General features: G+C 41.4%; 1 protein-coding gene across 1 annotated transcript in view; it reads right to left on the bottom strand.

The window, feature by feature from the left end:
* Positions 1-25,419, bottom strand: part of SMS (spermine synthase) — a 49,624-nt gene extending 24,205 nt beyond the window's left edge. Inside the window, exons 1-4 of the mRNA XM_071749814.1 lie at positions 25,243-25,419; positions 9,271-9,391; positions 1,018-1,111; positions 205-269 (exon numbers count right to left, since the gene is read on the bottom strand). Coding sequence (XP_071605915.1) covers positions 205-269; positions 1,018-1,111; positions 9,271-9,391; positions 25,243-25,291 — 329 coding nt within the window. The 5' untranslated portion in view covers positions 25,292-25,419. The remainder of the gene's footprint in view (positions 1-204; positions 270-1,017; positions 1,112-9,270; positions 9,392-25,242) is intronic.
* Between the last annotated feature and the right edge of the window lie 65 nt (positions 25,420-25,484).

Below are 25,484 nucleotides of genomic sequence, written 5' to 3'. Positions count from 1 at the left end.
CCATGAGCTGTGGGATGTGGCCCAGAGGGCATGGGTCATGTCCATGTCCCCCTGCCACCCTTAAGATGTCCAGCCCTGGGCATAACGTGAATAAATTCATACTGCAGGCTACTCAATGCAGTACAGCAAGACATAATTTGCTTATTTATTGTCTTTAGCAACTCTGTAGACAAGCCACACAGCGAAGCAGATGTACACACTTACCGTTTCACCCTTTTTATATTACCATGAAAAAATTCTCTCATTCTTTCTTCTACTTTGTTTAGAAGCTGAAAAAAACAGCAAACAAGAGAGGTGAAATTTAAAGGTGGTCACTTAATGCAATATACCTATTAATTAGACTCTGTGGAAGGCAATGAAAAGTAGCACCTGCACTGAAAGGCTTTGAAATGTAACATTAGAGCCTGTGAATAACTAGCTGGTCACCTTACCCTCATTACTAGCAAGAATGTGCATATTGTGGCAGCTGTCATCACTGCATTTAGCTGTCCTCCAGGATAACACAGCCAGACTGTTCAGGCACAGCCAAAGAGGAAAAACGAAACCCCCGTAAGGTTTCATTCCTGCCAAAGCAGTGGCCTATTTCCCTGCAATATCCAATTTCTGGAGCCTTCACATTGGGAAGGCTGGAATCACTTTTCTCCACAGAGAAGTTAAGAGTACAAAGACTCACCAGCTCTCAGCTAAGGCAAAAAAGTCATAAACCAATACACCAGGTTGTGACTTGTGCATCACCTCTTCCTCACTGCCTTGGGTACCTGAGGAGAAAGTCCTGAGCCTAAACCAAGGCTGCTATGTCTTTACAACTTATACAGCAAAGAACATGAAGTCCAGGACATGCAAAATACATGTATGTAATGCAACTACAATAGGTGTTAATACTTCTCATCTGTAAGCACTCAGGTTTGAACTTTGGTGTTTTAAAATCTTTTACCAAGATATGCTTTCATAGACCTGAAGAAGGTGCTCCCTCTCCATACAGTTTGTTAAGTTCAGTGAGATAAGCTTTACCCATACCTGATCAACTTCCTCTCTTTCTTTCGTGTGATCATTGTAGCTCTGCAGATCCACCAGCACTAATCCATGAGGGTGAATTCTCAGATTGGCAAAACTACAAAATAAAGAGACAGTGATAATGATTTTGTTCTTGAAAATCAGGGTGAGTGAGGAAAGAAAGCCTAAAATGAGTTTCACTAAATTCAGAATACACATTTCTTTTTCCAGCCATCTGTAGCTGTTGGCAATGCCAGTGCTGGTCTTCCTCTGCAAGTCACTAAGCAGAAAACAGAAGTTGCAAAAGCACATTAGTCACTACATAATTAATAAAATCAGCAGGCAGCAAGGCTATAAACAGGGTGTTCAAACCAGACCTGTGGTGTGAGAGGAAAACATACTGCTTACTACTCCCAGCTCTTCAAACAATGCCTGCTTGAACAGGTGTGTTGTGTTGGTGTTGTTTATTTTTTAATTGAAATTAAGCCTCAAGTAAACAACTGGATACTCCCTATATCCTTCTCACTTCTTGGGTGTTTAGGGGGTTTTTATTTGATTTTATTTTGATTTTTTTAAAACTGTGTAGCAACTATTCAGAGACTGTGTTCGTATTCAAAGCTGAATAAAATTTTTTAAGTGAGAAACAGTAAGCATCCTGGAGCTTTGTGTGTCAAAGAAATTACAGCAGCAAAATCTCATTGATGCATACAGATGCAACACATACAAAACTGCTGTATGCTGCATTTATCACAGGAGCATTTAAAGCTATGAGCTAGGCTTCACCATGCCAGGTGTTGGGTGGACTAACAGAGGACTTGCAAGAACTTGCAGCAAACACACAAAAGGACTATGGGGAAGGACATAGGAAAATTAAAACAGAGTAGAAGCTGCAATAAACTTTCTACAGTGGGGAATGTGGAAGACAAAAAGAAACAGAAGGGCTACAAAGAGATTACACATGAAGGAAGGGTGGGGAAGCATACATGGAAAAAATAGGACAGACAAAAGAATGAGAATAAAAAAGCCAAGCAAAGAAAAAAGGGCATTGTGAGGAGGAAGCTCATCTGTGCAATACAGAGAAACCCCAGGTAAAGCAGCATACAGTTCTCTGGATGCCCCTTTCTTTGCCTGTCTGGTCTTACCCAATTCAGCCTCAGAGGCAGAACACAAACCAATTCTTGCTCACACAAAAAGTGTAGGTGGCCTTCCACTTTTCCACTTCCCTACCACTCTCACCTTTTTTTGTCTGTCAGAGCTCCTTTCCTGAACAATCAGCCTCAGTATGACCACCACCTCTCCTGTGGTGTCACTCAGAGAAAATCCTGAATAGTCTGTAAGTATTATCTGAAGATCATAAATTTTCATAACTGTAATATGATGATGAACCTGACTGAAGTTATTAAAAAATAAAAACACACTTGGTGGCTTTGGACAGCAGTGATCTGTAGCTGTGATGTGTTTACAGAGAAACCAAAGTGTCACCCACTTCTTTTCAGATGATGAGCCTGGCAAGTTTCGGGCTTTCATGAAGGCCACAGGCACAGGTCTTGCCTTCAGGAGGACTTTTCTTATTCAACACGCACAAGCCCATCCTGTGTCCCCCTATGTACCTGCAGATTGTCACCATCCTTCAGTGACCCTCCCTACACCTCAGCGACTGTCCACCAGGTGTCCTCCCAACAAGGGTTTCTGATCTGGGACCAGAAAATGTTCCTATGACCCACGGCCATTAAGGAAAACGAGAGAATAGCCTTGAAATATTAATTCCCTGTCCCCCACCCGCCCTCAGAAATTGCTTCTGCATAAAATAAAGCACAGTATTTAACCCTGAAGAATGGATGAAGAGGAACAATCAAAGATGCCTCGATTTTTAACTAGAAGGCTACCACTTGAGGACCAGGTTTATGAGCTAATAAAAAAGTTGAGTGTTTTCAGTATTCAAGACATTTCTAAGGCAGCTTTTTGCTTGTCATACAAGCTACATAAGAAACTGCTCACAGAGAATCAGCAAATTCATTCTACTGTTCTCCTGCCAAAACCAAAGGAAAACAGAGGAAGCTGTTCTGAACTTAGCAGGTAAAATCTTTATATGCATTTTTAGGATTCTGCTGCACACTCACTGGTTACTGACACAGTTCAGTGCTTTCAATAAGTGGGCCAATTCATACTTTGCATAGTAAGCCAAAACATCCAATAGCTTAAGCTGATGTTCTCATCAGTAACACTAAGACACAAGTAGAGTAATTATACAATAAAGAAAGGGAGCAGGACACACACTTCCCATCTCCTCTTTAGTCTCAATAGAGACTAAAACTTCAGAGTTTTAAAAAGTTTCTCTCTGTGACTTTACAACCCCTTGAATCAAAAGAACTCAAATTAGTTGAGCACTTCTAGAGGCTCTTGGTACTCAGCACAAGGGAAGCAGCTACTGCAAAGGACAGCACTGGAGAAAACCCTCCCAGGATTCAGTTTATTTGATTTTCATGTCAGCAAAGGTTTATTTTATAATGTGCCTAACGAGAGTAAAAAATAGTCAAGCTTAAGTGTAAGAACAAAGAGCTTTACCACAGGATATAGGGTTTTTATTGTTTTTTTTTTGGAGAGAAAGAACAGAGCTCACTAGATGGAAGCACTGCTCACCCCAGCAGGTTTTGGACACAACCATTCATAGTAAAAAGGGCCATTTCTGGTGAAGCCCACAGACCTGCTGAAGGCCCACTGAGCTGCAGCACTAGTGACAGAAATCAGGTTTTGCAGTTCACGAGGCAGCACTGTTTCCAATGTCTCCAAACCTTGGCACAGCACCAGTAAAAATTTCCCGTTCAAAAACTAAAAGTTTATTATTAGTTTATTCCCATATTCCAGGGGTTGCTATTTACACAAATATGCAAGAGATTTATTGTCCTGTGACCTGAGTTCTCTTTTAAATTCTTTTCCTACAAGAATCGCATAGCTGTCATGAGATTTTACAGCTGACACTGCCTTCACTTCCCCTGTGAGACTGCATGAAATGCTTTCTTGGTATGGGACATTACTGACTTTGCTTTGGGATCTTTTTTAGGGCGAGAGGCAAGGAGAGGCAGAGAGTAGAGTTACTCTGAAAATCACAACCACATAACTTCAGACTTATCATTAAGTGACACGATAGCATTAGAATATAGAGTCAGTAATGCTGCAGACCCATCATTCATTTCCTCAAATTGTCACCTCTACCAGAATAGCATGGTCCTGACACTTGCAAGGGTGAGAGAGATGAGAGACAGGCACCAGGGTGGAGTGGTGTAGTGAGCATCTGGCTGATAATCTCAGTCAATTAATTTACAGTAAAAAACCTTGAATTTCTTGAAGAAGTCGATACATCCCCTGGTTGGTTATACCTTGATTAAGTCAGTTGGCTAAAAGTCACCTGGTTGGAAATTTATACCCAAAATAAGTAAAATACCTGTAAAGATTTAAACACAGCAAACAGGATGTGTACATTCAGAAAAGTGACCAGATTAGTAGCTTTAAGCCAAGAGCAGCAGGACAAGGCCGCTAGAACCTAACTTCACTCAGCTGAGAGCAAAGGCTATACTGGCCTTTGTTAATTCATACTTGTCTGCTTAGCAGAATGCATATGAACAGGGGGTTTAAGCAGCAGCTTTTGTAATATTTGGGGGAGAGCTTTAAGAACTATACTAAACCAATTTCCATCTCCTCCTATGCAAATACAGCAAAGATTACTTTACAAATAAGTGGAAGAAAACTGTGAAAAATGAAGTTCCCTTCAAAAGTCTCCCCCTTGCATCTTGTCTTACAGAAAAATTTTAATTCCTGTTTTCAAAATAAAACACCTGCCACACCTTTGATGTGTGCTTGCATTCACTTTTCTAAAAACAGTGAGAAACAAGCTCAGCACGGAGGGATCCTCTCCTTTCCAGCAGACAACAAAATGCAAAGTGGACCCTACTCATTGCTGCCCCTGCATACCCAAATCTTCTAGAGCAGTACTCATGCTTTTTGTGCTTGCATGCAAATGAGTCTCAATTACAGAAACAATTCTATTGAGTGCAGCATCTTGTCTTGAGTGCCACACTCATCACCTAAACAGGGAACATTAGATGTCAAGAAATAAATCTCAGTGGCATAAATCAGAAAGTACCTGATTTGAAACCAAGAGAGACTTTGTATGAGCATCCTCTTTACTTAAAGAGAACCAGAAGCAGGAAAATTAACACACTCGAGTCAAATTGTGTGTTCTACTTTAGTTACTTGTGCTGCCGAGTAAAAAAATACTGAAATCCCATACATTTGAGAAAGGATTTCCCCAACCATCATTCCCAGAGAATAAAATTTAATGACAGGTACCTACCAACACCTCTTCAGCCACCAAAGCTTTTATCTGCTGAGCGACTAACTTTGAGTCACTATGGATTAAGTAACTGAAGTATTTAAAAAATAGCCTGCCAATAATAGCATTACCTGTCAAATCACTCCTAGTAAGGGAAGACATTAAAATGGGTTTATACTAGGAAATCCACAAATAAATGCAAAAAAAACCCCAAACCAAACACTGTTTAAATAAAGCATGTTCTCTTTTTTTTTTTTTAATGCTCACCTTAATTACAAAGTACTTAAGGGACCTTAAGGAATTAACCAACTACATTTTTTCACTAGACCATTATTTCTGTTTTCTTTTTACAAAATAAAATCAGAACTGTGGTAGCTTTCACTGATTTAAACTGTTGCTGATTCCTAGCAACTGCTTCCAATTTTTCAGCAGCTTTGAGCTCAAATAACTCCATGAATAAACTACAACACTTTAGCCTGAAACAAAGAGCTGAGGAATGCTCATCCTGCTCCTTTAAAATATGCTGATTAGCATATAGAATGGTCAAGAAAACCTTAACAGAAAAAAGACACTCATTCCTCCCTCCATGGTGTTACATATTCATTGTCATCTCAGTGACACACAAACTAACTTCAAATGAGTAAATCTTCCACTGCTGTTAACGAAGTAGTCAAATGCCAGAAGGATTACACTTCTCTGAACAGGAACTTGGACACAGAGCAGAAACTAAAAATGGATTTGTGTGTAAGGGAGGACAAAGCTTTTCCTATAGACATTTTTCTACTGTAGAAGCAATGACTCTTAAGCTTCAAATTTTTTTGGTTTTTTAAGAGCTTTTAGGTACAACATGACAAGAAAGTGTGTGGATACACAGAGGTCAAGAAAAACCCTGGTGGGTGTACACACTTGGTGACAGAAGATCTGTTCACAAGCAGCGATGCTATTGAAATACAGTACCTGTTGAGAAAAGACTCAACAATTTCCCAGTATTAGTTTTAATTATTTTCTCCTTACCCAAGATTTTTTGGGGTTTGGGTTTTTTAATCTGTTAAGATATAATGGGCCCTATGACTGTACATGAACTTAGATAAAGATTTCACATTCCTAACATAATTTTAACTGCCCAGTCTCAGCTAGAGGGACCCATCACTAAAAGCATGCTGCTTCAGGTGACCCAGAAAACATTCTGTGAATGATCTGAAAACACAAAGCTCATGCAAAGGAGACTGGTGGGGCACCAGAGCTCCTCTCCTCAATATGCTACTGTTCCCCCTTCCATAGTTTGGGTCAAGGGAGGTGGGGAAACACAGAGAACCATCCCCATCGCTACAGACAGGGACTTGAGAGAGCCATTTCCTGCCCGGCTCTAGACCTTGTGTTGACAACCCCTTAGTAAACGTTTTCAGCTGAACTTCCCTCAATTAGATCCTTTGTCAGAGTCAATCACAAAGCAAATGGACCAGGTAGAGCTGTCACATGTGACTTTTGCTTGTTTAACTTCAGACAAAGGAGAAGGGGGAGCTGGTGCTTTGGTAATGACAATAGGAAAGGGAGGTTTTAATCCCCAGATCAGCTCCAGGTCGCTTGACAACCGCAGCCCTCCACGGGGCTCTCCATTCGGTATCTCTGTCAGAAATTTTTTTGTCAACAGCAGTGCCCACAATTCAACGGTCTGAGCACCCTGCAGGCTACAGGAGGTTTTATCTCGGCACAATTTGGAGTGTGAGAGACTGTTTAGCAACATAGTACTATCTCAACTAATTTTTTCCTGGGACTAGTACCCATCTTATTGCACCAGCTGCACATCTTTATCTTGCAATGGCTCAGTCATCTTTGGCTGGTAAAAAAAAAAAAAAAAAAAAAAAATCATTATGTCCATACTCACACACAGCATCAACTCACCCATCTTCCCTCCCGGGGAACTTCTGTGCTCACCAACACCCATTCATCCACTCATGAAGTTCCTACCCCTTTCTGAGCTTTGCTTTGCATTACCGTTTTGGTTTGGTTTGGGTTTTTTTCCCAGCTTTTTACTACAAGCTACTTCAATTCCAGAAATAGACTGTTTTGCAGGGAAGTAAGACATCATCTTCCTACATGCAAGAGATTTTTTTAAATAGCATCAGTATTTCAGGTCTTGAAAATAAAATCCAGATGTAAAAATGCTATTAAAATAAATCCTACTTAGTATCAAATCCTCTGTATGTTCACCAGCTTATTGTTACGACTCACTAAATGTTTGTTTCTGTTCCATGGGTTTTATTTAACTGTCCAGGCTATTGGTTTTGAAGTATTCACAGCCTAATTTGTTTCAGTTGACTGAAACCTCCATCAGACTTTAACAGAAATATGCTGTGTAAGGCTGCCTTTAAGTATATGCAGTTTCTCTAAGTGACCTGAAAAAAAAAACAAAAACCAAAACAAACAAAAAACCATACACACACACACAAAAAAAAAAAAAAGCCAAAAAACCCAAAACTGAGGTCCTAAAACTCCTAGGAACTTCTGCACATGCTACTCTTCCCCAGTTCAATGGGGCTGGCAAATCAGAAGAGTGCACTTTTAACTCACACCACTACAGAGAGTAAATTGACTAGCAAAGCAAGCAGCTTCCAAGGGAAGTAAACCCAGGAAGCACTGGAGTTCAAACAGCAATGAACAAAACCACGAGAAAGCAATAAGCATTGTTTATTATTTCACATTTAAAACTGCACAAGAAACAGACACTTGGAAAGTGAGTGATCTCCACTTAATAATCAGCTCTTCTGTGCAGTCTCGTTCTTCATTCTTCAGTTCTGAGTCTGCACCACAAAGTACAATTCTTTATTATGTTTAGGATGCTCTCCTGGATCACTTGTCTGACAAGTTCAAGTATTTCCAGACCTGTATTATATCAGAACTGAGAACTTATGAGTCTTCATTAGCAAATGTGATTTTGAATTGACAACGCATATACATTTTAAACCTTAAGATGACAACATTGATATTAAAATCAAGCTCAACTAAAACTTTGATAGTTAACCACGTTTCTGTTGGGAATTCCACTCATGGTTGGATTCATGATGGGTGGGGAATAATAGTGCACACGGGGAATGAGGAAAGATAAGGCTGCAGCACCTGTATATTTACACAGAGAAGGGACACATCACTGACACTGCCTTTTGGGAGAGGACTCAAGAACAAACCAATCCAGGACCCTGCCAACTGAGTAATGCTGCAGCCCTGAAAAATCCAGAAAGCAAGCTGACAGCCTGAAGCAGTCTGAGTGATTGCCCTTGCTCCCTAACTTTTTTACATAGCACATTAACAGTGGTAACAGGTATCTTGAACCCAGATCCAACATAAGAGATCTTTGTTACCCTGCTGGAAGGCCACTAGGCCCACCTCCCCAGCTTCATCTTTCCACAGCAGTAAGAATAGTGTGAACTATCCTCAAGTGCAAAAGCTGAAGCTGTATTTAGCAGCACAGGGAAAAAATAGATGATTCAAAGTGTCACGCTGCTGGAAAGCAGCAGATGAACATCAGTACAACATACAGTAAAGTGTAAATTTAGAACCAGTATGAATGGTCAGCAATTGGTGAAACTAATCTATTTAAGGTGGCTTTCAGGAAACAGCATCCTTTTCTCCCCACTGTCCTCTTGCCCATGCTATCTGCTTTAGTATAGCTCTGAAAAGCCTAAAAGAGACCAAGACACTATACACAATATTACTGGGTCAATACAGCCCAGACTTACCAGTTCAATTGCTCCAGTACCAAAACTGCAAGATGGCACAGAAAAGATTAGCAACAGTATTCTGCTTTTAGTCTCTTCATATAGAAGGCTGGTAGAAGACCAGTTTGCCCAGGCCACACCCCCAGAAAGAGATCCAATACAGGGAGAAATCATGATTTTAAGGGAGGACAGAGGAGATAATCTATAGTAAGAAAATGAAAATCCACTCACCTGCCATTTTTTTTAATGTAGGTTGCTAAATAACCATGGTCTTCCCAGTTATGAACTGTTTCTGTCATTCCCTGCTCCTGAAAAATGGGCTGTAGAGCTTTAAGAACGGCATTGCAATCAGCTGTGAGATTGAGAAAAAAAAATAATGAGAAAGGGGAAAGTACCAAGTTTTTTGTCAGTGCTGTGTTTTCTATCTTAAAGCTCAAGGTTCTTTTCAAAGGCATTTAGAAATAGACAGACCAAAGTACCCTATCTGCTCCACTGTACAGAAACATCCTTTTTCTAACATCCCAGACAGAGCAGACCCCTGACCAAAATCTTCATGATGCAACAGGAAACACCTCTCACTAGAACACACCTAAAATGCACTTTGAAATAACTAAAGTTATTTATCAGATTATCTTCAAAAGCAAGCTGATGCTTTGTCCATAAGGTTATTTCTTCAGTCAGAATGTGCTGTTTACTGAACGCTCAAGTTTGCTGTACAGATTAGTTCAGGATTATTTTTTTAATGATCTTCATTACAGCAATTTTAGATAATATGGTCAAGCAAGTGTCTTAAGAACAATCTGCAAGTTTTTTCAATTGATTTTGGAATTGAAAAAGCAAGTTGGTGGAAGATGTGGGTGAAAGTGCACGGGCCAGAACAGAACTGCAAAGACTGGCATACCAGTAAGTGTGTCTGAGAGAACTATTCAATATCAACTTACAGGCTGTGCCAGTGAGACAAGTATCATTTTTGTTTCACAAACACAAAACCCACTATGGTCATCCAATATAACCAGGATTATGGTCATATAACCAGGCATATATGTCAACAATACAACGAGGATTTAGAGTCCCTCTGTCAAGAGAAATCACCTGGCACAGTCACCTTATAAAAGCACGGACACATTGTCCCCCCTGCATGGAGGTATTAGTAATTCTGTTGAGAATAACTCTGTGTTTTACTTCCTGTCCCCAATGCATTTACCTTGGCCAGTGCCAAGTGTAACCCACAGACATAACCAGAGTTTCCAGGATGTTACAGATTTGTACAAGCTTCAAACTCATGAACACATTTCTACAAGTAAATGACAAAGCTTGGCTTATCTACCACCTTGATGTGACTTCACAATAGACTAAACTGAAAGCCTGATGACTTTAAACCCGGGTTTGCCCGTATGCAAAGCCTAGACTATTATCCCTGAATGTTTTAACCAGACTGAAATAACAGATAGAGCATGTACTTGAAGTTTGCTCTATGCAAAGAGAAAGCCAGTTCTCTAATATCTTGCTGTGGATACTTAATATGAATGGAAAGGCCCTGCTTTTTACTGCTCATACTATCTTATGTTAAATTCATGTTCTGAAATAAATATTTTTCACATTCTACACTTCACTTTAACTCATGCTTCAAATATGGAAAAATAGAACCAATGAAAAGTAAGTGCTGTTGTACAAGTAAATGATCTAACTGCTAGCCCTTTCTCAGTACATGGCACCAATGATAATTTTTACTCTCACTGATGCACTATAAAGCTTTTTTTCCTTTCCTACCCTACTACAAGAACCTACATCCTTTGTACCAGCAAGTTTTCACACTTCCTATCCAGCAGCACCCATGTACCAACATGGCACAGATAAACCATATACTTTAAGTCTTAGTTATCTGCCCAGTTACTGTAGTTGCAGTAGTAAGAAGTGGGCCGACAATCAAGACAATGTATTTTTGGGACATTAAAAGCAGAAAAGAAATAGGGCAGTAATTAGAACCATAGAGATTGGTTCCGGTCTCTGCAGATTTGCACCGGGATTTGCACTCTGCACTGCACACTTTAAACTTGCAGCTTACAGCATGCATCAACACTTTTTTGGGGAGCACAGGAGCAGCTGATCCAAAGCCAGTGTATTCACAATATTTTTTTTTTTTGTCCCTTCAGACATGTAGCTGCATTTCCTGCTTGACATTTGCTTTCTTTGCCCCGTTCCTTTACCTTCCACCTCATTTTTTACAAAACCCATCCTCGTTTCTTTCCCTTGCCATTTTACCTCACCACCATCAGAACATTAAACAAGTTTAATAATGCATGCCAAAGCCTTCCCAAGGCAGCAAATACACACAAAACCAAAACTTAAGTAGCGTGCAACTAACCCCAGGCCACTTCACTTTTGCAGCTCCTGCAAGACACTGGACAGGTAAATGGAGAACAGACTCCAGAAGAACTGAAGTGCACATACCACAATCAGTCTACATTCTTTTCAACAGCTTCAAGGATTCCTGCTAGGTGCATCTTGGCAGAGCCTGCAGGACAGAGATATTGTTCTGCTCCATGAACCTACTAATCCTTCAGAAGCTGCTCAGCATCCAGCAGCAGATTTCTTTGTTAGGCAGCCAGGCACAAGCTTGACCGAGTTCTTCCTATTATGCAATTAACTTTAGGAAATTAAAACAACAACAACAACATCAACATGCTTTCATCAAGTCTCCCTTTGGTTGTACCACACAAGATTTGCCTTGAAGGGCTAATTAATCTTCCAAAGTTGGAGGCTCCTTTTTAAAATGTTTGAGGCATCAGTGGTTGCTTGACTGGATCAGAAGTTTCAGTAATCTCAAGATCTCTCACCCAAATACACATGCCACCACCTCACTCCTAGCTCAGACACACTGTATCAAGAATCCATAAGCTGAAAGCACAAAGCAATTAAAACATTAGGCAAACCTTTGAATCTACATCAAAACGTTAATTCAAGAGGTCTTTTCTTCTGCTATTTAGAAAAAAAAAGGAAATAAACGCTGGTTACCAAGCTTGAAATACTGTTGTAACTATTTGATAATTATTTGCCAGAAGGAACAAAAAGGTCCAGAGGTTCAACTCAACAGAAAGCAAAACACTGCGTTGAAGATTTGAGAAACCTATTTCTCAAGAAAATTAATGCCCAGTTAAGCCAGACTGTTTCGAAATCCTAGCATACTTTATGAGGTGATTTGCAGCAGTTGCAGGTATTCCTCTGAAATTTTAGGAGCCAAAAAGGCATTATTTGACAGAAATCTGTGAACATGAACACAGCTTGAAGTCAGAGTTACTATAAGCATGCAGCCTGACCTCATGCATAACACTGGCCAGCTCCATCCAGATACTCCACTACTGAGGTCAATAATCTTCTATTGAGCCAGGCTATCTCTAAAAGCATTCTGGTTTAAGACCTTCTCATACCAGAGGACTGATAAAATCTTAGTCAGCTATGGGAACAGATTATCTCTTTTGATAATGTTCACCCCATAGCTGAGTTTAAATTTTTCTTACCCTGATTCTGAACCAGTTCCTCTAGCAAGTCAAATTGTAACACAACCAAAGCAGTAGTGTTTACATACACTCAGCAGCTCTACTTACAATAGAAAAAGTTGAAGGCAGGAAAAATTTAAGTTCATTGAGCTGCTTCATTAAGAATACATTAAAGAGTTGATGTACACTAGGAGCCAAAATGCAGAATACATTACTAGTAAACAGCAAACTGAATGACTGGCATATTGTTTTGGTTAAGAGTTGTGTAAATTAATCATTTCAGTATATTCAGACATTGTCTTGTGCAAGTCTGACATTCTCACATATGGTCAGCACTCTATCTGTGAGCTCCAATTCTTCAGTTCAATGAAATGCACAGGGACAAAGTGGGAAAGTGCGAAGTACAAGAGGTGAATGAAACACACCCAAGAAAAGAGATTCCTGTCTAGCAGGATGAGGTCCCAAGGGGGAGTTCAGGAGAAGGGCAGCAGGAGGCTGGGCACTCCACCTGCTGCAGCAGCAAACCTCAGTGCTCTGGCATGGAGCCCACCAGAGTCAAGTCAGGCCACTCCCTTCTCCACCACTTAACTGGAAATACACTCTCCAGGCTTATAGGTGTACAGAGGTTCCTCCTCTCATTCACAGGCTAATCTGAGGCATTTTTCCAGTGCCAATATTGTATCTGTCTTAACATAAAACTCCAGAATTAAGGGTGTACTGAAGAAATGCTTAGTGAGTAAAATGTCCATAAATTTTAAAATCCAGACCTACAGAGAAACTTCAGGCTCCAGTGTGGGTATTTCACACGAAGTTAAAGGAATCTAATACTAAAAAAAAAAAAGTTATGGTTGTTATTATTAAGTCATCAACTCCTGCATGTTGATCCCTTTCTTAAAACTTGAAGACTTGAGAATATTGAACTCCTTTTGTCCTGGTTAAAAATATGTGGAAAAATGTGTACAGAGCACACAGGTGTTTGAAACAGCCTATCCAGAGAAGTTTCCACAGCAATATCACAGGTTCAACTACGAGTTTGTAATGACAACGGTTGCTTAAACTAGCCCTTTTTCTTCAACAATGACCACAAAATAAACCTGCCCCTCACAAAAATGAAAAAAAATTCCCTCCAAGCACACCCCAAAGCCCCTGCTTTCATTAGTCTTCAAGAGTAATGAAAACCTTTGCCTGAGATACAAATAAATAACTGGCCATAACAACATGCAACTTTCAGGTGTTGCTTGGAAGTCTCCTGTCAGAAACCACCCTCTCACAGGAAGAATCCTTTATTTTGTCCTTGCCAGCTCTGTGAAAGCAGAAAACAGCAGGAAGCAAAAATCTATACCAAAATTGTTTCTATCATTTTGAACCTGTAAGAATCAACCTCATTCTGCTGACCTACCCATAGAAGTCAAATCATTAATGACATGGGCTTTAAAAAAGGGATGAAATAGTCACCTACTATTCACTCATCCATGAGAAAACAGACCAAGTTTCCCTGTGTATTTACTCCATTTCATTACTCTGTATTACAGAAGATCAAGAGCAGAAGGCTGATATTCCTCAAGAGTTTCCACAGACCATCCCCCAACACCCCTCCTCTGAAGACTTACAGCTAACTACACAGTTAACACAGGCAAATCAAGCTACATTGTGCCACAAGAGCATTAACTTATTGGCACAGCCATGTAAACACAAATATAAACCACCCAGTGCATCCAAGTGCTCATTTGGAAATTCTGTGTAAAACAATCATGAACCGGAATGAGCTCCCAAAGTAGTAGATACCTCACTACCAACCAGAGAATTCAACCCTCATTCTTCCCTTCCAATACCAGCACCCTTACATCAGTTCAGATTGCCAAGAAACACACCCATGAGATAACAAATCTCTCTGCCATACAATACAAGTCTTTAATGCAATATTTGCATCACTTCTGATAGCGTAAGAGTTTCTATGTACACCCAGCTAAGTATTCTACTTGCCTCTTGCAATAATAACCCACCTTTTTCTTTTTACATTCAACCACAGAACACCACAACACAGATTAAATCAGAGTGCAAAATAAAGTTGACTAGACTATATCACAGCATTCCCACTCTTTATCTCAGTCTCCCATTCATTTTTCAAACATCATTTAAATGAGGAAGTAAAAAATGCTCACAAGATTGGGCAGTTTTACTCCTCATTGTAAAAATGCCTTCCTAGAGACAAGTATCTCACATTAAGGAGTTTCTTATTAATGTTACCTCTGCTGCACATCAGAACTGCAGCAGAAGGTGAGCATCATTACTGTAAAAGGGATTCAAGTATACATCTACTGTTTTGTCACTAGACTGAATGCCACATTCCTAGCAGATTTGGTCATTCTACATCTTTCTCATGGTTTGGTGTTAATAACCATGTTGCTCAGAGCCTTTGGAATACAGAGGCATGCAACACAGATAGTGGGTACAGCAGAGGAAAGAGTAAAACATAGAACAAAGACACCAAGAAACAACACGATCAGCTGCACAAAACACTTCTGGTTTATCCTCCTCCCCTTACCAGGACAGCTACATGAAGTAGCTATGTGAACTGCAAAGTGAAACATCAAACTATGTTCTCATGCTTTAAACTTAAAGCTAGTGACTAAGCCAATATAAGCATTACCTAAACAAATTATTTTCTTGCTTTAATGAAGCAAGCACATTGCACATCTGAAATTAGGTAGATTAGCAAGTCTTTTCAAGCACAAAGATTAATCACTGCAACACAGATATTGACAGAGCCAGGAGAAAACATGTACTATCTGTTTAGAGCTTATTTATACTTGAAGACTAACTTTAGAGGATTGTGAACATGAAAGTGCTTATTAATAAATTTTATAACAGAAGCCACCTTTTTTCCCCCACAGACTGACTTCCTGATTAATATATTTGACCTCTGAGAGAAAATCAGAGCCCCGGTGAAGGCATTTTTGCCTTTTAGGAGCACTCAGGAAGGGTGTACCCCAAAGTGGCCAGTAGAATTTAAGTCCAGCCTAGTCACTCCCACACACTTGTGTGCAGATTAAGTCAGACATGCTGACACAAAGAAGGCTTAAAACTGGCCATCTAAGTGAATAAGTTCAGGTTTATTAACAAACTTTTACCATACAGAAGTGCATTTTCTAGTCTCCAAAATTCAGCTACCTAAAACTTCTACCCACTCATTAGACAGGAACATAGGAACATCAGCCAGAGTCCAGGAGGACAGTAGGTATAAATGGCCTCTGCATTATACCCTGCAGAGATACCTGTAGAAGCCAGAATGACCATCCACACCAGTCTCTCTGTAAAGCTGTACCAGTGCAAAGAATCAAGCTATCAATGACACGGGCCTGCAGATCTCAACTACTATGAGAAATGGTAGTAAAACACCCAGAGACAAGAAAACAAGCCCCTCACTGTAACCATGGCTAACCACAGAAGAGCCAAAGTCAAGGTGAAAAAACTTTCAGCATGTTTAAACTTAAAAGAATGAAGACAAAGGATCACCTTCCAGAATCCACCTTTGAATTTATTTGATTAAGTATTTCATTATCATCTCTGATACTGCTGAGTTACTTGGGAAATCAAGTAACCTTTTCCTGGCATATTTACCGTACAAATACAGGGTTCCTGCCTCCATACACACCAACATCAGAAGGCTCCTGATTATTCCTGCATCACAACACAGACATTTACAGAGGCTTTTTTTTTTTTTCTTCCCCATGTAAGCGTTTGGCAAAACTTTTAGAAGCTTCTCATCGCTGATGTGAGCACTCAAGGGACTATTTTCAGCTGACTATTAGAGGAATGTTTCAGTTACGTAGGGCGAGCCCTACAAGAACGTTCCACAAGTCAAAAGAATTAGCTTTAAGACACCAAGCATGCCAAACCCTGACTTGACAGCCAGGACAGCTCTAAAGGAGAAGCTATGGAAGTATTGCCCCTTGAAGGAAAAAAAACAAACAAACAAAGGGTAGCAAGAAGATAAAAGCAGAAAAGAACTGTCAGGTTACTTTACTTTTCACAGTAGTCACAAGCAGAGCCAAGAACATTAAAAGAACATTAAAAGTCTCTCCTATTCACTTTGACATTTACAAATTATTTTTTCCTGTGTTTTTAATAAACTATATGCTTTAAAAGTAGTTTTCCTCTACAAGGCATCTCATTGCAGCTAGTTATGATGCAACATCCTACATTGACTTACACGAACTTTAATTCAGATGGTCTGGAATCATGCACTGCTTCTGGTAACTCTGGAAGAAAAACCATTTCTAGGCCTCCACAAGTAACAATGGCTGGCATTCTCTAAGTCTTACTTCTGTTTAATTATCAGACAAGTTTAGTTAAGAAAAAAAGCTTTTCAAATATTTCCTTGCCCCAACTGCTACTTTACCCTGTAAGGCTATAGGTTTTTCCCCTTGATATTTGCTGGTTTTTAACAGAGAAGCCATACTTGCTTAATTAGAAACAGACATTTATAGTGTTTTTCATATTGCTTTGGACAATCCACAGACAGTATCTTTTACCTTTTAAACATCTAAGTTGCATAACAGATTTTTCCAGACTTGTTGCTTAGTGAAGTTAAAATTCTGCTATGGAAAAACAACTTTTCATTAAACTTCTTGCAACACTTCATCCCAACAGACAATCAGAGCTGAACAGTAGGCAAAAAGGCAAACTAAAGGCATTTGCAAACCAACATTCTCATATATAGGTCTGGCATATGTAAAGTTGGGGACACCTTCTTCACACAGTGTATGAACTCAGAAAACTTAATTCATATGATATATAGCTTGAGCCTATATATAAATGTAGTTTATATAAATGTGGCTTGAGCCTTAATATCAACAAATGTGGTTTCAATGCCTCAACTCCAATACCTTGTCTTTCCAAGCAATGCATAAACTGAAGTCCATCAACAAGACTGTTGATTCTTTAAACATTGTCACCTGCTGTAATATCCCTAGCATTAAAAAAAAGCAATAACAGAAAAAGTATATTTTGTAACAGAACTTCAGGATGACCAAGTAACACCAGCTCTGCTGTTCATTTACATGGCTCAAGCCATTGACATCACCCAGTAGCTGAACATCTTCTAGAAATATATTAAGCGAAGTAATGCTTAGTACTTGTCTGATTGTACTTTTCTCTCCTTCCAAGGATTTTGCTATCAAAAAGGCACTGTCAGAGAGGTGTACCTGGAATGCTATACACTGGTATGTCAAAAGCATGCTTGTTTCCTGCAGGAATTTGTTCCATAGCCTCTAACCAGACCATCATAGAAAATATCTTCCATGCTGTTAACCTTCACCTTTGCAGGCAACAGTTCCTTCTGAACAAAAAGCCATTGAGTCCCTGACATCCTGGCTGAAGAATCAGATAATTATATTTCCAGAGTTCTATTCATAGAGCATTTTAATCTTCAAAACTGGAAACCAACAAAAGCAGGGAACGAGTTCATAGCCGTCCTTACTGCTAAAAATGGAAAGCTACTAGTACCTGTATTAATGCCTCCTGACAAAGCCTCATTTGCACTGACACAGAGCAGGGCAGTTCTTGGACCGGGTCTGCCAGAAGACCTGCACAGCTCAGCTCAAAACAGCCCAGCCAAGAGCACAGACTGACCCCAAACCACTTACAGAGGTTGCTCAGGGAGAACAACTAAAATGAACCTATTCATAGCTTGGTTTGGGTTGGAAAGGGCCTGAAATATCATCTAATTTCCAACTCCCCTGCATGGGCACAGACATCTTCCACTAGACCATGTTGCTCACAGACCCATTCAATCTCTCTCTGAACACTCCCAGGGATGAGGCATCCACAAGTTCCTTGGGCAACCTGTTCCAGTCTCACCACTCTCACAGTGAAGAATTTCTTCCTAGCATCTAACTTAACTCTACCCTCTCCTGGCATAAAAGGATTACCCCTTCTCCTATCACTACATACCCTTGTAAAAAATACCTCCACAGCTTTCCTGAAAGCCCCCTTCAAATACTGGAAGGCCACTATAAGGTCTCCTCAGAGCCTTCCCTTCTCCAGGATGAAAACCCCCCACTCTCTCAGCCTGTCCTCACAGGAGAGGTGCTCTAACCCTCTGATCATCTTTTGTTGTCCTCCCCTGGACTCACTCCAAGATCTTCAAGTCCTTCTTGTGTTGAGGGCTCCAGAAGTGGACACAGTACTGCAGGTGGGGTCTCATGAGAGTGGAGCAGAGGGAAAGAATCACCTCTCTTGACTTGCTGGCCACACTTCTGATGCAGCCCAGGATATGACTGGCTTTTTGGTCTGCAAGCACACATTGCTGGCTCAGGTTGAGTTCCTCATTCCTGAACTGCAGCTGCAAACACACCTTTAGCCAAGGTTGATAACAAAGTTGCAAGCTCCACAGGCATTTACTTGAGTATTGTTTAATCTTTATTGCATGGTGTTCGCAAGCAGATCTTAGTCAGCAAATTTTGATAATATACCATAAATCAATACGGTGAAGCAAGTTATCCTGCATGTTAACACTAATCAATGTTTCATCACTTCAGACAACTCAATACTTGTCAGAAGCAGTCAAATTGAACTACAAGGCTCAGCAATGCTGTTCCCCCACAGTATATACACATATACTTAATGTATTTTTACCACTAACTGCAGTCAGTTCCAGTCACTGAAGCAGATTCTGCCTCGTAAGAAAAAACAACTTCTAGTACCTCTAATACATTAGGCAACAAGAACACCCATTATAGAGGATGCTAGAAATAACTCTAGATACTGACAAGAACATAGGCTATAGTTTCAAAACTATGACTACTAGAAACTTAGTATTTAGTATCAGTTTAAGCATCTTTCCTACACAAGATTCTGACTTGTGGAAAAACATAGTAGGAGACACTAAGTTTTTCATGCCAGTCACCTCTTCCTGCTTTCTCTGGTATTTCCACACTTAGCGTGGGATGACTCAACACTACAACTGCTGATTATCTGCTTATTAAACCAAACCAGCACCAATTCCAAACCATCTTTACTACAGCAGGACACAGTTAAACACATATGAACAGCTATATTCACGTAGTTCTTTCTCACCAGTACAAATATAGGCAGACATTTAAGAGACATGGAGAGGAAGGAACAATACAGCACCCTTCATCATCATTCAGTTCTCTTAAATGCTTCTGTTTCTGGGAGCCTGTCCTCTCAAAAAGGCTTTTTTTTTTTTAATAGCCCTTGAAGTAAGGAAACCCAACTACAAGGCTCCAAATGGATGCAGAACTAAAAGCCTTGCCAACTCCTTCCACACTCCAAAAGTTTAGGTCAGCACAGCCAAGAACAAGCACATAAAATTGTGGTTCTGCTCTATAAAGAGCATTAAGACTTCAACCAAAACAAAGAATGAAAATATTGACACAATATTTAGTAGAGTAACTCTGAATGTCTTAAAAATCAAGACTCTTTCAGAACCCAACATGTATGATCAGTTAGTTATTACACTTTTGTAGAGCTCAAACACTGGATACATCATGCAGTATTACCAAAGAGCTGTGAATTTAAAAAGTTAAAAAATGTAAAGAAAATAAAACGTAAAGGTTCTTAAATCTTGACACCCCTGACAGCATTCCTGTCTGCATAAAATAGGCCAGAAGTTAATATATAGGATTGCCAGTAGAGTTGGTGGCCTTCTCTTATATCATAATGGATGCTCCAACTGAGACTTTTTATGTACTAATTTGTAAAACAGTTAGAGCCTCCCCTTAAAAAACTTCAAAGTAAAAACTTTGTAAATAGAGTTTGTCTCTACTAAGCAAGTTATGCAGCAAAACACCAAAGTATAAAATAATTTTTCCTAGTCAAACCAACGTACACTCCATTAGATTTCACACAATTTATTGTTAACAAATCTCTTCATATGTTGTCTACATCCAACAACATTTAGACAGAAGACTGCAGCCATTAGTCATTTTTTTATGTTTATACCTACTGATGACAGGCTTGATTTTCTCACTAAGTTTCTGAACTTGCACACACAGTGTCAGAATTGAGCACTGACATTGTGGACAGGAACAAAGCCACCAACAGAGTCCCTAGAGGAGGTTCAGCCTACAAAAGCTCATTCCCTCTTCTTTCTACCTCCATGAAGACATACTTCTGAAGAAAAACAGAATACATGCACATGTGTTCACTTACTCTTTTCCTTAAAATAAAAAACAAAAACCAAAACAAATAAAAAAACCCAAGCATTGCTTTACCTGCACTACAGCCTTGGCATTCCCATTGTGTGCTCATTCACACAAGTTTTATTAGAATTGGTTTCAGAAACCATCAGCTCAGGCAATCACTGCTCTTCTTCAGCAGCTCTCTCATCTGGACCCTGGTCATGAATGTTACCAGCACAGCTGTTCCTGCAGCTGTGCTATGGACTGTAAAATACCCCCTAAGCACTAAGATCAAAAAGCAAACTTTGAGACAGCTAAAATAAATTTCCCAGCAAGTTATCCTTTCAAAGCAAATTCTTGAAGCAAGTAAGAAACCAAATTGCAGGCACCTCCATATTACCTTCCACTTCGTTAATTAAACTTTAAGAACATTAATCATTTCAGTGCTCAACAATCAGAAAAACTAAGTTCACATGACTGTGTCATGTATGGACAGAAACACTCATGTATAAGCAGATTTACAGCATAAAGTAATCTAAAATCAATTCTGTAAACATATAAGACACCAAGTATGCACATACTTTCACAATAAAGACCTTAAACTAAATAACTTGAACTCTCAAATTCCTTATTTCTGCCTACCAAAAATGTCATCAGCCCATAAGAGAAAGGCATGACTAAGCCCTTCTATGCCCCAATAACAGAAGGCAAGCATTGCGAGTCCATTTTCATAAATGCTAAGGCACTCTTGTATTTTAAGACAGGGGACACTATGCTGTTTGCAGGCTGAAGTTGGCTTATCTCAGTGGCCACAGAAAAACTAGATACTTCAGCTCAAAGGCCAGAGCTCTACAGTTGCTCACTTAAGCAGCTCTTCAGCAGACCATCACAGAAAGTCAGGTTGTATTACACATCCAAAGATTCATCCCTGCTTATATATAACTGCCTATTTTTAAAAGCTAATGGGATGCGTAATTAGAGGAGGTACACTTATGAAGAGACAGAAGGCTCTCTTTTGACCACTTTGTAGATTTTTTTTTTTAGTACATTAAAACAATTTATTGAAAACTTTGAAGAAAACTGACAGCTTTTAGTAGATGTACCTGGGTTTATTCATCTCATGCAGCCCCATTCCAGAAATGATGCTCCCCCCAACTCAAACCAACACAAAAAGACTGTTTTCTAACTCCCTAAACCCATGAGCACTGACACTGCTTACATATCTCAATACCTCCAACAATCAGCCTTATAGTGGTGATAATGGTCAACAGTACAAAAGTGCATATTATTCCTGTTATTTTCAAGATCCTTGCTGAGTACACATTTAAATCCTAAAGGATGTATGTGACAGAGAACTGAATATATCCCAAGAGAACTGAAGTGCCTGAAAAAAACAGAGCTACTACTGAAGGGCTGTGGAACATGCCAAGCAAATCAGCCACTGGAAACAACCCAGCAGAACTCTACTATCCTGCAGCACAAGCAGTTGCTAGCTAATAGCTACACAGGTATTACCATGTGACAAAATCTCATCTTCCTAACACAGAGCTGTGTCCTCCAGATTCTTCCACTGACATCCAAGGACAGTCTCCTTCATTCTTGAGAACCTCAAAAGATGAGGACAAGCCACAAACAACAAAAAGAAACAGATCCCAGGAAAAGCTCTCAGGAACACTATCCCATCTTTTATAGTCACATTCAGTCTTGATGCTGGAAAACAACAGTGAAGCCATTCGACCCTTCAGGATTGTGGAGCTACTGTTAAATGTGAACACTGAAAACCATAATCAATTTCATTAAGTCTATGTAACAACTCTTACATAAGCAGATTCTTAAAGAAACATACACCATAAATACATACAGTTAGTTAAGGAAATATGTACTGGAATGAAACACAAGCTACTGAACAAACTTTTTTCATAGATTGAAGTCTTGCCTTCCTACAAGCTGACAAGTTTAACTTGTATCCATGTCTACTAAAAATAAGACTGTCAAAAACTGAGGACACAGCTAATAGCAGTATAAAGAGTGTGCATTTACCAAGAAATTAACAGACTCTGCATTCTCCAGAATACAAACCAAAAAGATGCAGCAGCTTTGTCCAAGATGTGAAGATAACATGTTATCTCTACAAGATCAGAAGGTCCAAAACCACACTTTAATTTACAAAAATGCCATTTCATGGCATTCCTGATCATTCTGAAGTTTTACTATCCTTGTAAGTTAATGATCCATGACTCAGCATTAAACTAACTTCTTTAACACAAACTACAAATGCACATTCACCAATTTTTTCCTTTATGGACAACTCTTTTATGTTTTGAACCATAAGAACTACATGAGAGGGAAGTCCACATGGAACATACAACACCCCTACAGAGGTGCCATGGGTGCAAGGAAGTCTTCACATCTCAATAAAGATGTCCATTGTGCTTAAATGAATGTAAGACAAAGAAAAGCTTCTCACTCCTTTGACCCACACAGCAACACTTCTACAATTGATCCATTCCCCCATCCTGTCTGGAGAAAGATCCAAACACTGCCTTCAAAAGTAAAGAGAAATGGAACAGAAGCCCTACCTGAAAGTAAGACAACACTTAAGACTAATTAATGGTGCAGCTCTTACAGCACAGGGCACCAAATACAACTGAGGCTTATTTTCAGTACACCTAGTCTTACTATTTTCCCTGGCAATTCTGACTCTTCTGCACAAGCCAGTTACTGATGCACTCACAAGAGTCCAAAAAACCTTAACAGACGAAGAGACAATGCAGGGGCTGGGTGGTGTCCATGCAAAGTTCTTTAAGACTGCTTTAGCTTCCCAATTCTGTCCATTCTAAACCAGTCAAGCACAAGGTGCAAGGAAAGCAGTAGGACTATCCCTTTCACCATTAGGTCACCATCAGAACTGCTAAACTGCACTATAAAGAAACTGCCCTTCTTACAAGGGCAAGTACTGATAGGATATCGGCAACTGTTTCAAACTGAAACAGGCTAGATTTAGATGAGATACTAGGGAGAAAATTTTTAGTCGAGGGTGGCAAGACATTGTAACACGTTTCCCAGGGAAATTGTGGATGCACAGTGGATACACTCCCTGGAACTGCTCAAGGCCAAGTAGGATGGTGCTTTGAGCAACCTGGTCTAGTGGGAGGTGTCCATGCCCAAGGCAAGGGGGTTGGAACTAGTCGATCTCTAAGGTCCTTTCCAACCCAAACCATTCTATCAGTCTATGAAAAAAAAAAAAATCTCACTGTAAAGGAGAAATTGGAAGATTTTCACCATGAAACGCTGTAAAATATCCTACAGTGCACTGCCTGGCAACAACTCCACTAATACCTCCCACCTCTCTGCCTCTGGCTCTCCGAAGTGCGAGCGCAGCAACACTACAAAGGGCACAGCACACAGCAAAGCCCCTGTGGTCAGGAACCTCCCAATCAAGTTAACTATAGATTATACTGATAAACGCGTGGCACTGCCTTAGCAACAGAAATAAAAACAGGGACAGGACACAGATGAGACCCCCGGAGGCAGGGGGGCCCGGCGACCAGCCTGCCCCAGGGGTGGATGCCTCGAAGAGGTAAGGCCAGCCCAAGCTGCCGGCCTTGCTGGGCTCTGCCTGCCTTCACCGCCCGGCTTTGGCGCCCACGGCAGCTCCCCCGCGCCTAAACCTTTTCACCCATCTTGGCCGCTGAGAAACGTGGTGGCTTCCTCGCTTTCTGGCTCAAACGTGCCCCCTGCAGATAACTGCGGAGCAAAGCTTTGAAATAGCGGGTGGCTCATCCGAAGCCGAGTTCCATCTCTTTCGACTTCCTTCAGGCTTTTTTGCAGTGAGGTCGGAGAAACAGCAAAGTGACAAGAAACCCACGCCTTGTGCCCGCACCTCGGCCTGCGGGAGTTAGGAGCCCGCTTCGTTGTCCCCGCCTGAAGCTCGGTGCGAGGGCAGCGCTAACCGGAGCGCCGAGCTCAGGCGGACTTCACGGGGAGCCCCGGCCCGGTGGTTCGTACATAGCCAGGCCCTCCCTCCCCCCAGGCCCACGGAGCTGCACCTCCCTCTCTCCCGCTTCCTCCTGCGGGGAAACCCCGCCGTGGAGATCGGCTGGGGCGGCAGCACCTGCACGGCTACCGCCACCCCTGCACCGCCCCGGCCCGGGCTGCCCCCAACGCGGGGCGACCACGCGAAACAGCGAACCGGTTGAAGGCGGGAGGCCGCAGCGGCCCGCACCCCTGTGCGGAGAGACGGCATGGCGGCGCCGGGGAGGGCGGAGGCACCTGCCCGCCGGTAAAGGCGAATAACGGGGGAGCGGGAGAGCACACGGGCAAGCGGGGAGCGCCACAAGGAGGCCTGAGGAAGGGAGCGCCTGCGCGGGGCCTGGCGAGCGGCCGCGCCGCTTCCTCGGCGGCAGGGGCGAGGGGAGGCGGGACGCACGGCCGAGGCGGACAGAGGATGGGGGTACCCTGAAAGGCAGAGGGGGGTGGGGGGGGGGGGGAAGTAGTAGTGAAGAACGGCCGCGCTCTCCCCCCACCTCCTTCCTCCCCTCTCGCACCGCAGCGGTTACCTGTGGCGCCGAGCAAAAAGTCCAGGGTGCTGTGCCGCGCTGCTGCCATAGTGAGGTAGAGCCCTGTGCCATGCCTGGAGGAGGCGGCGGCGGCGCGGGGAGCGCGGCGGAGCAGCCTATATGGGAGCGGGGGCTGCAGCGGCGCCGCGGGGGTGGGCGGGCGGGCGCCGCGCTGGGCGGGGCCGGAGCGGCGGGGGCGGGGCGGGGCCGGGCAATGGCGGCGGGGCGGGCGGGAGAGAGGG

Source organism: Heliangelus exortis, chromosome 1 (genome assembly GCF_036169615.1).
Source record: "Heliangelus exortis chromosome 1, bHelExo1.hap1, whole genome shotgun sequence".
Lineage (NCBI taxonomy): Eukaryota > Metazoa > Chordata > Aves > Apodiformes > Trochilidae > Heliangelus > Heliangelus exortis.
Note: the sequence above shows the minus strand (reverse complement) of the source record. Positions and strands in the feature narration are given on the sequence as shown.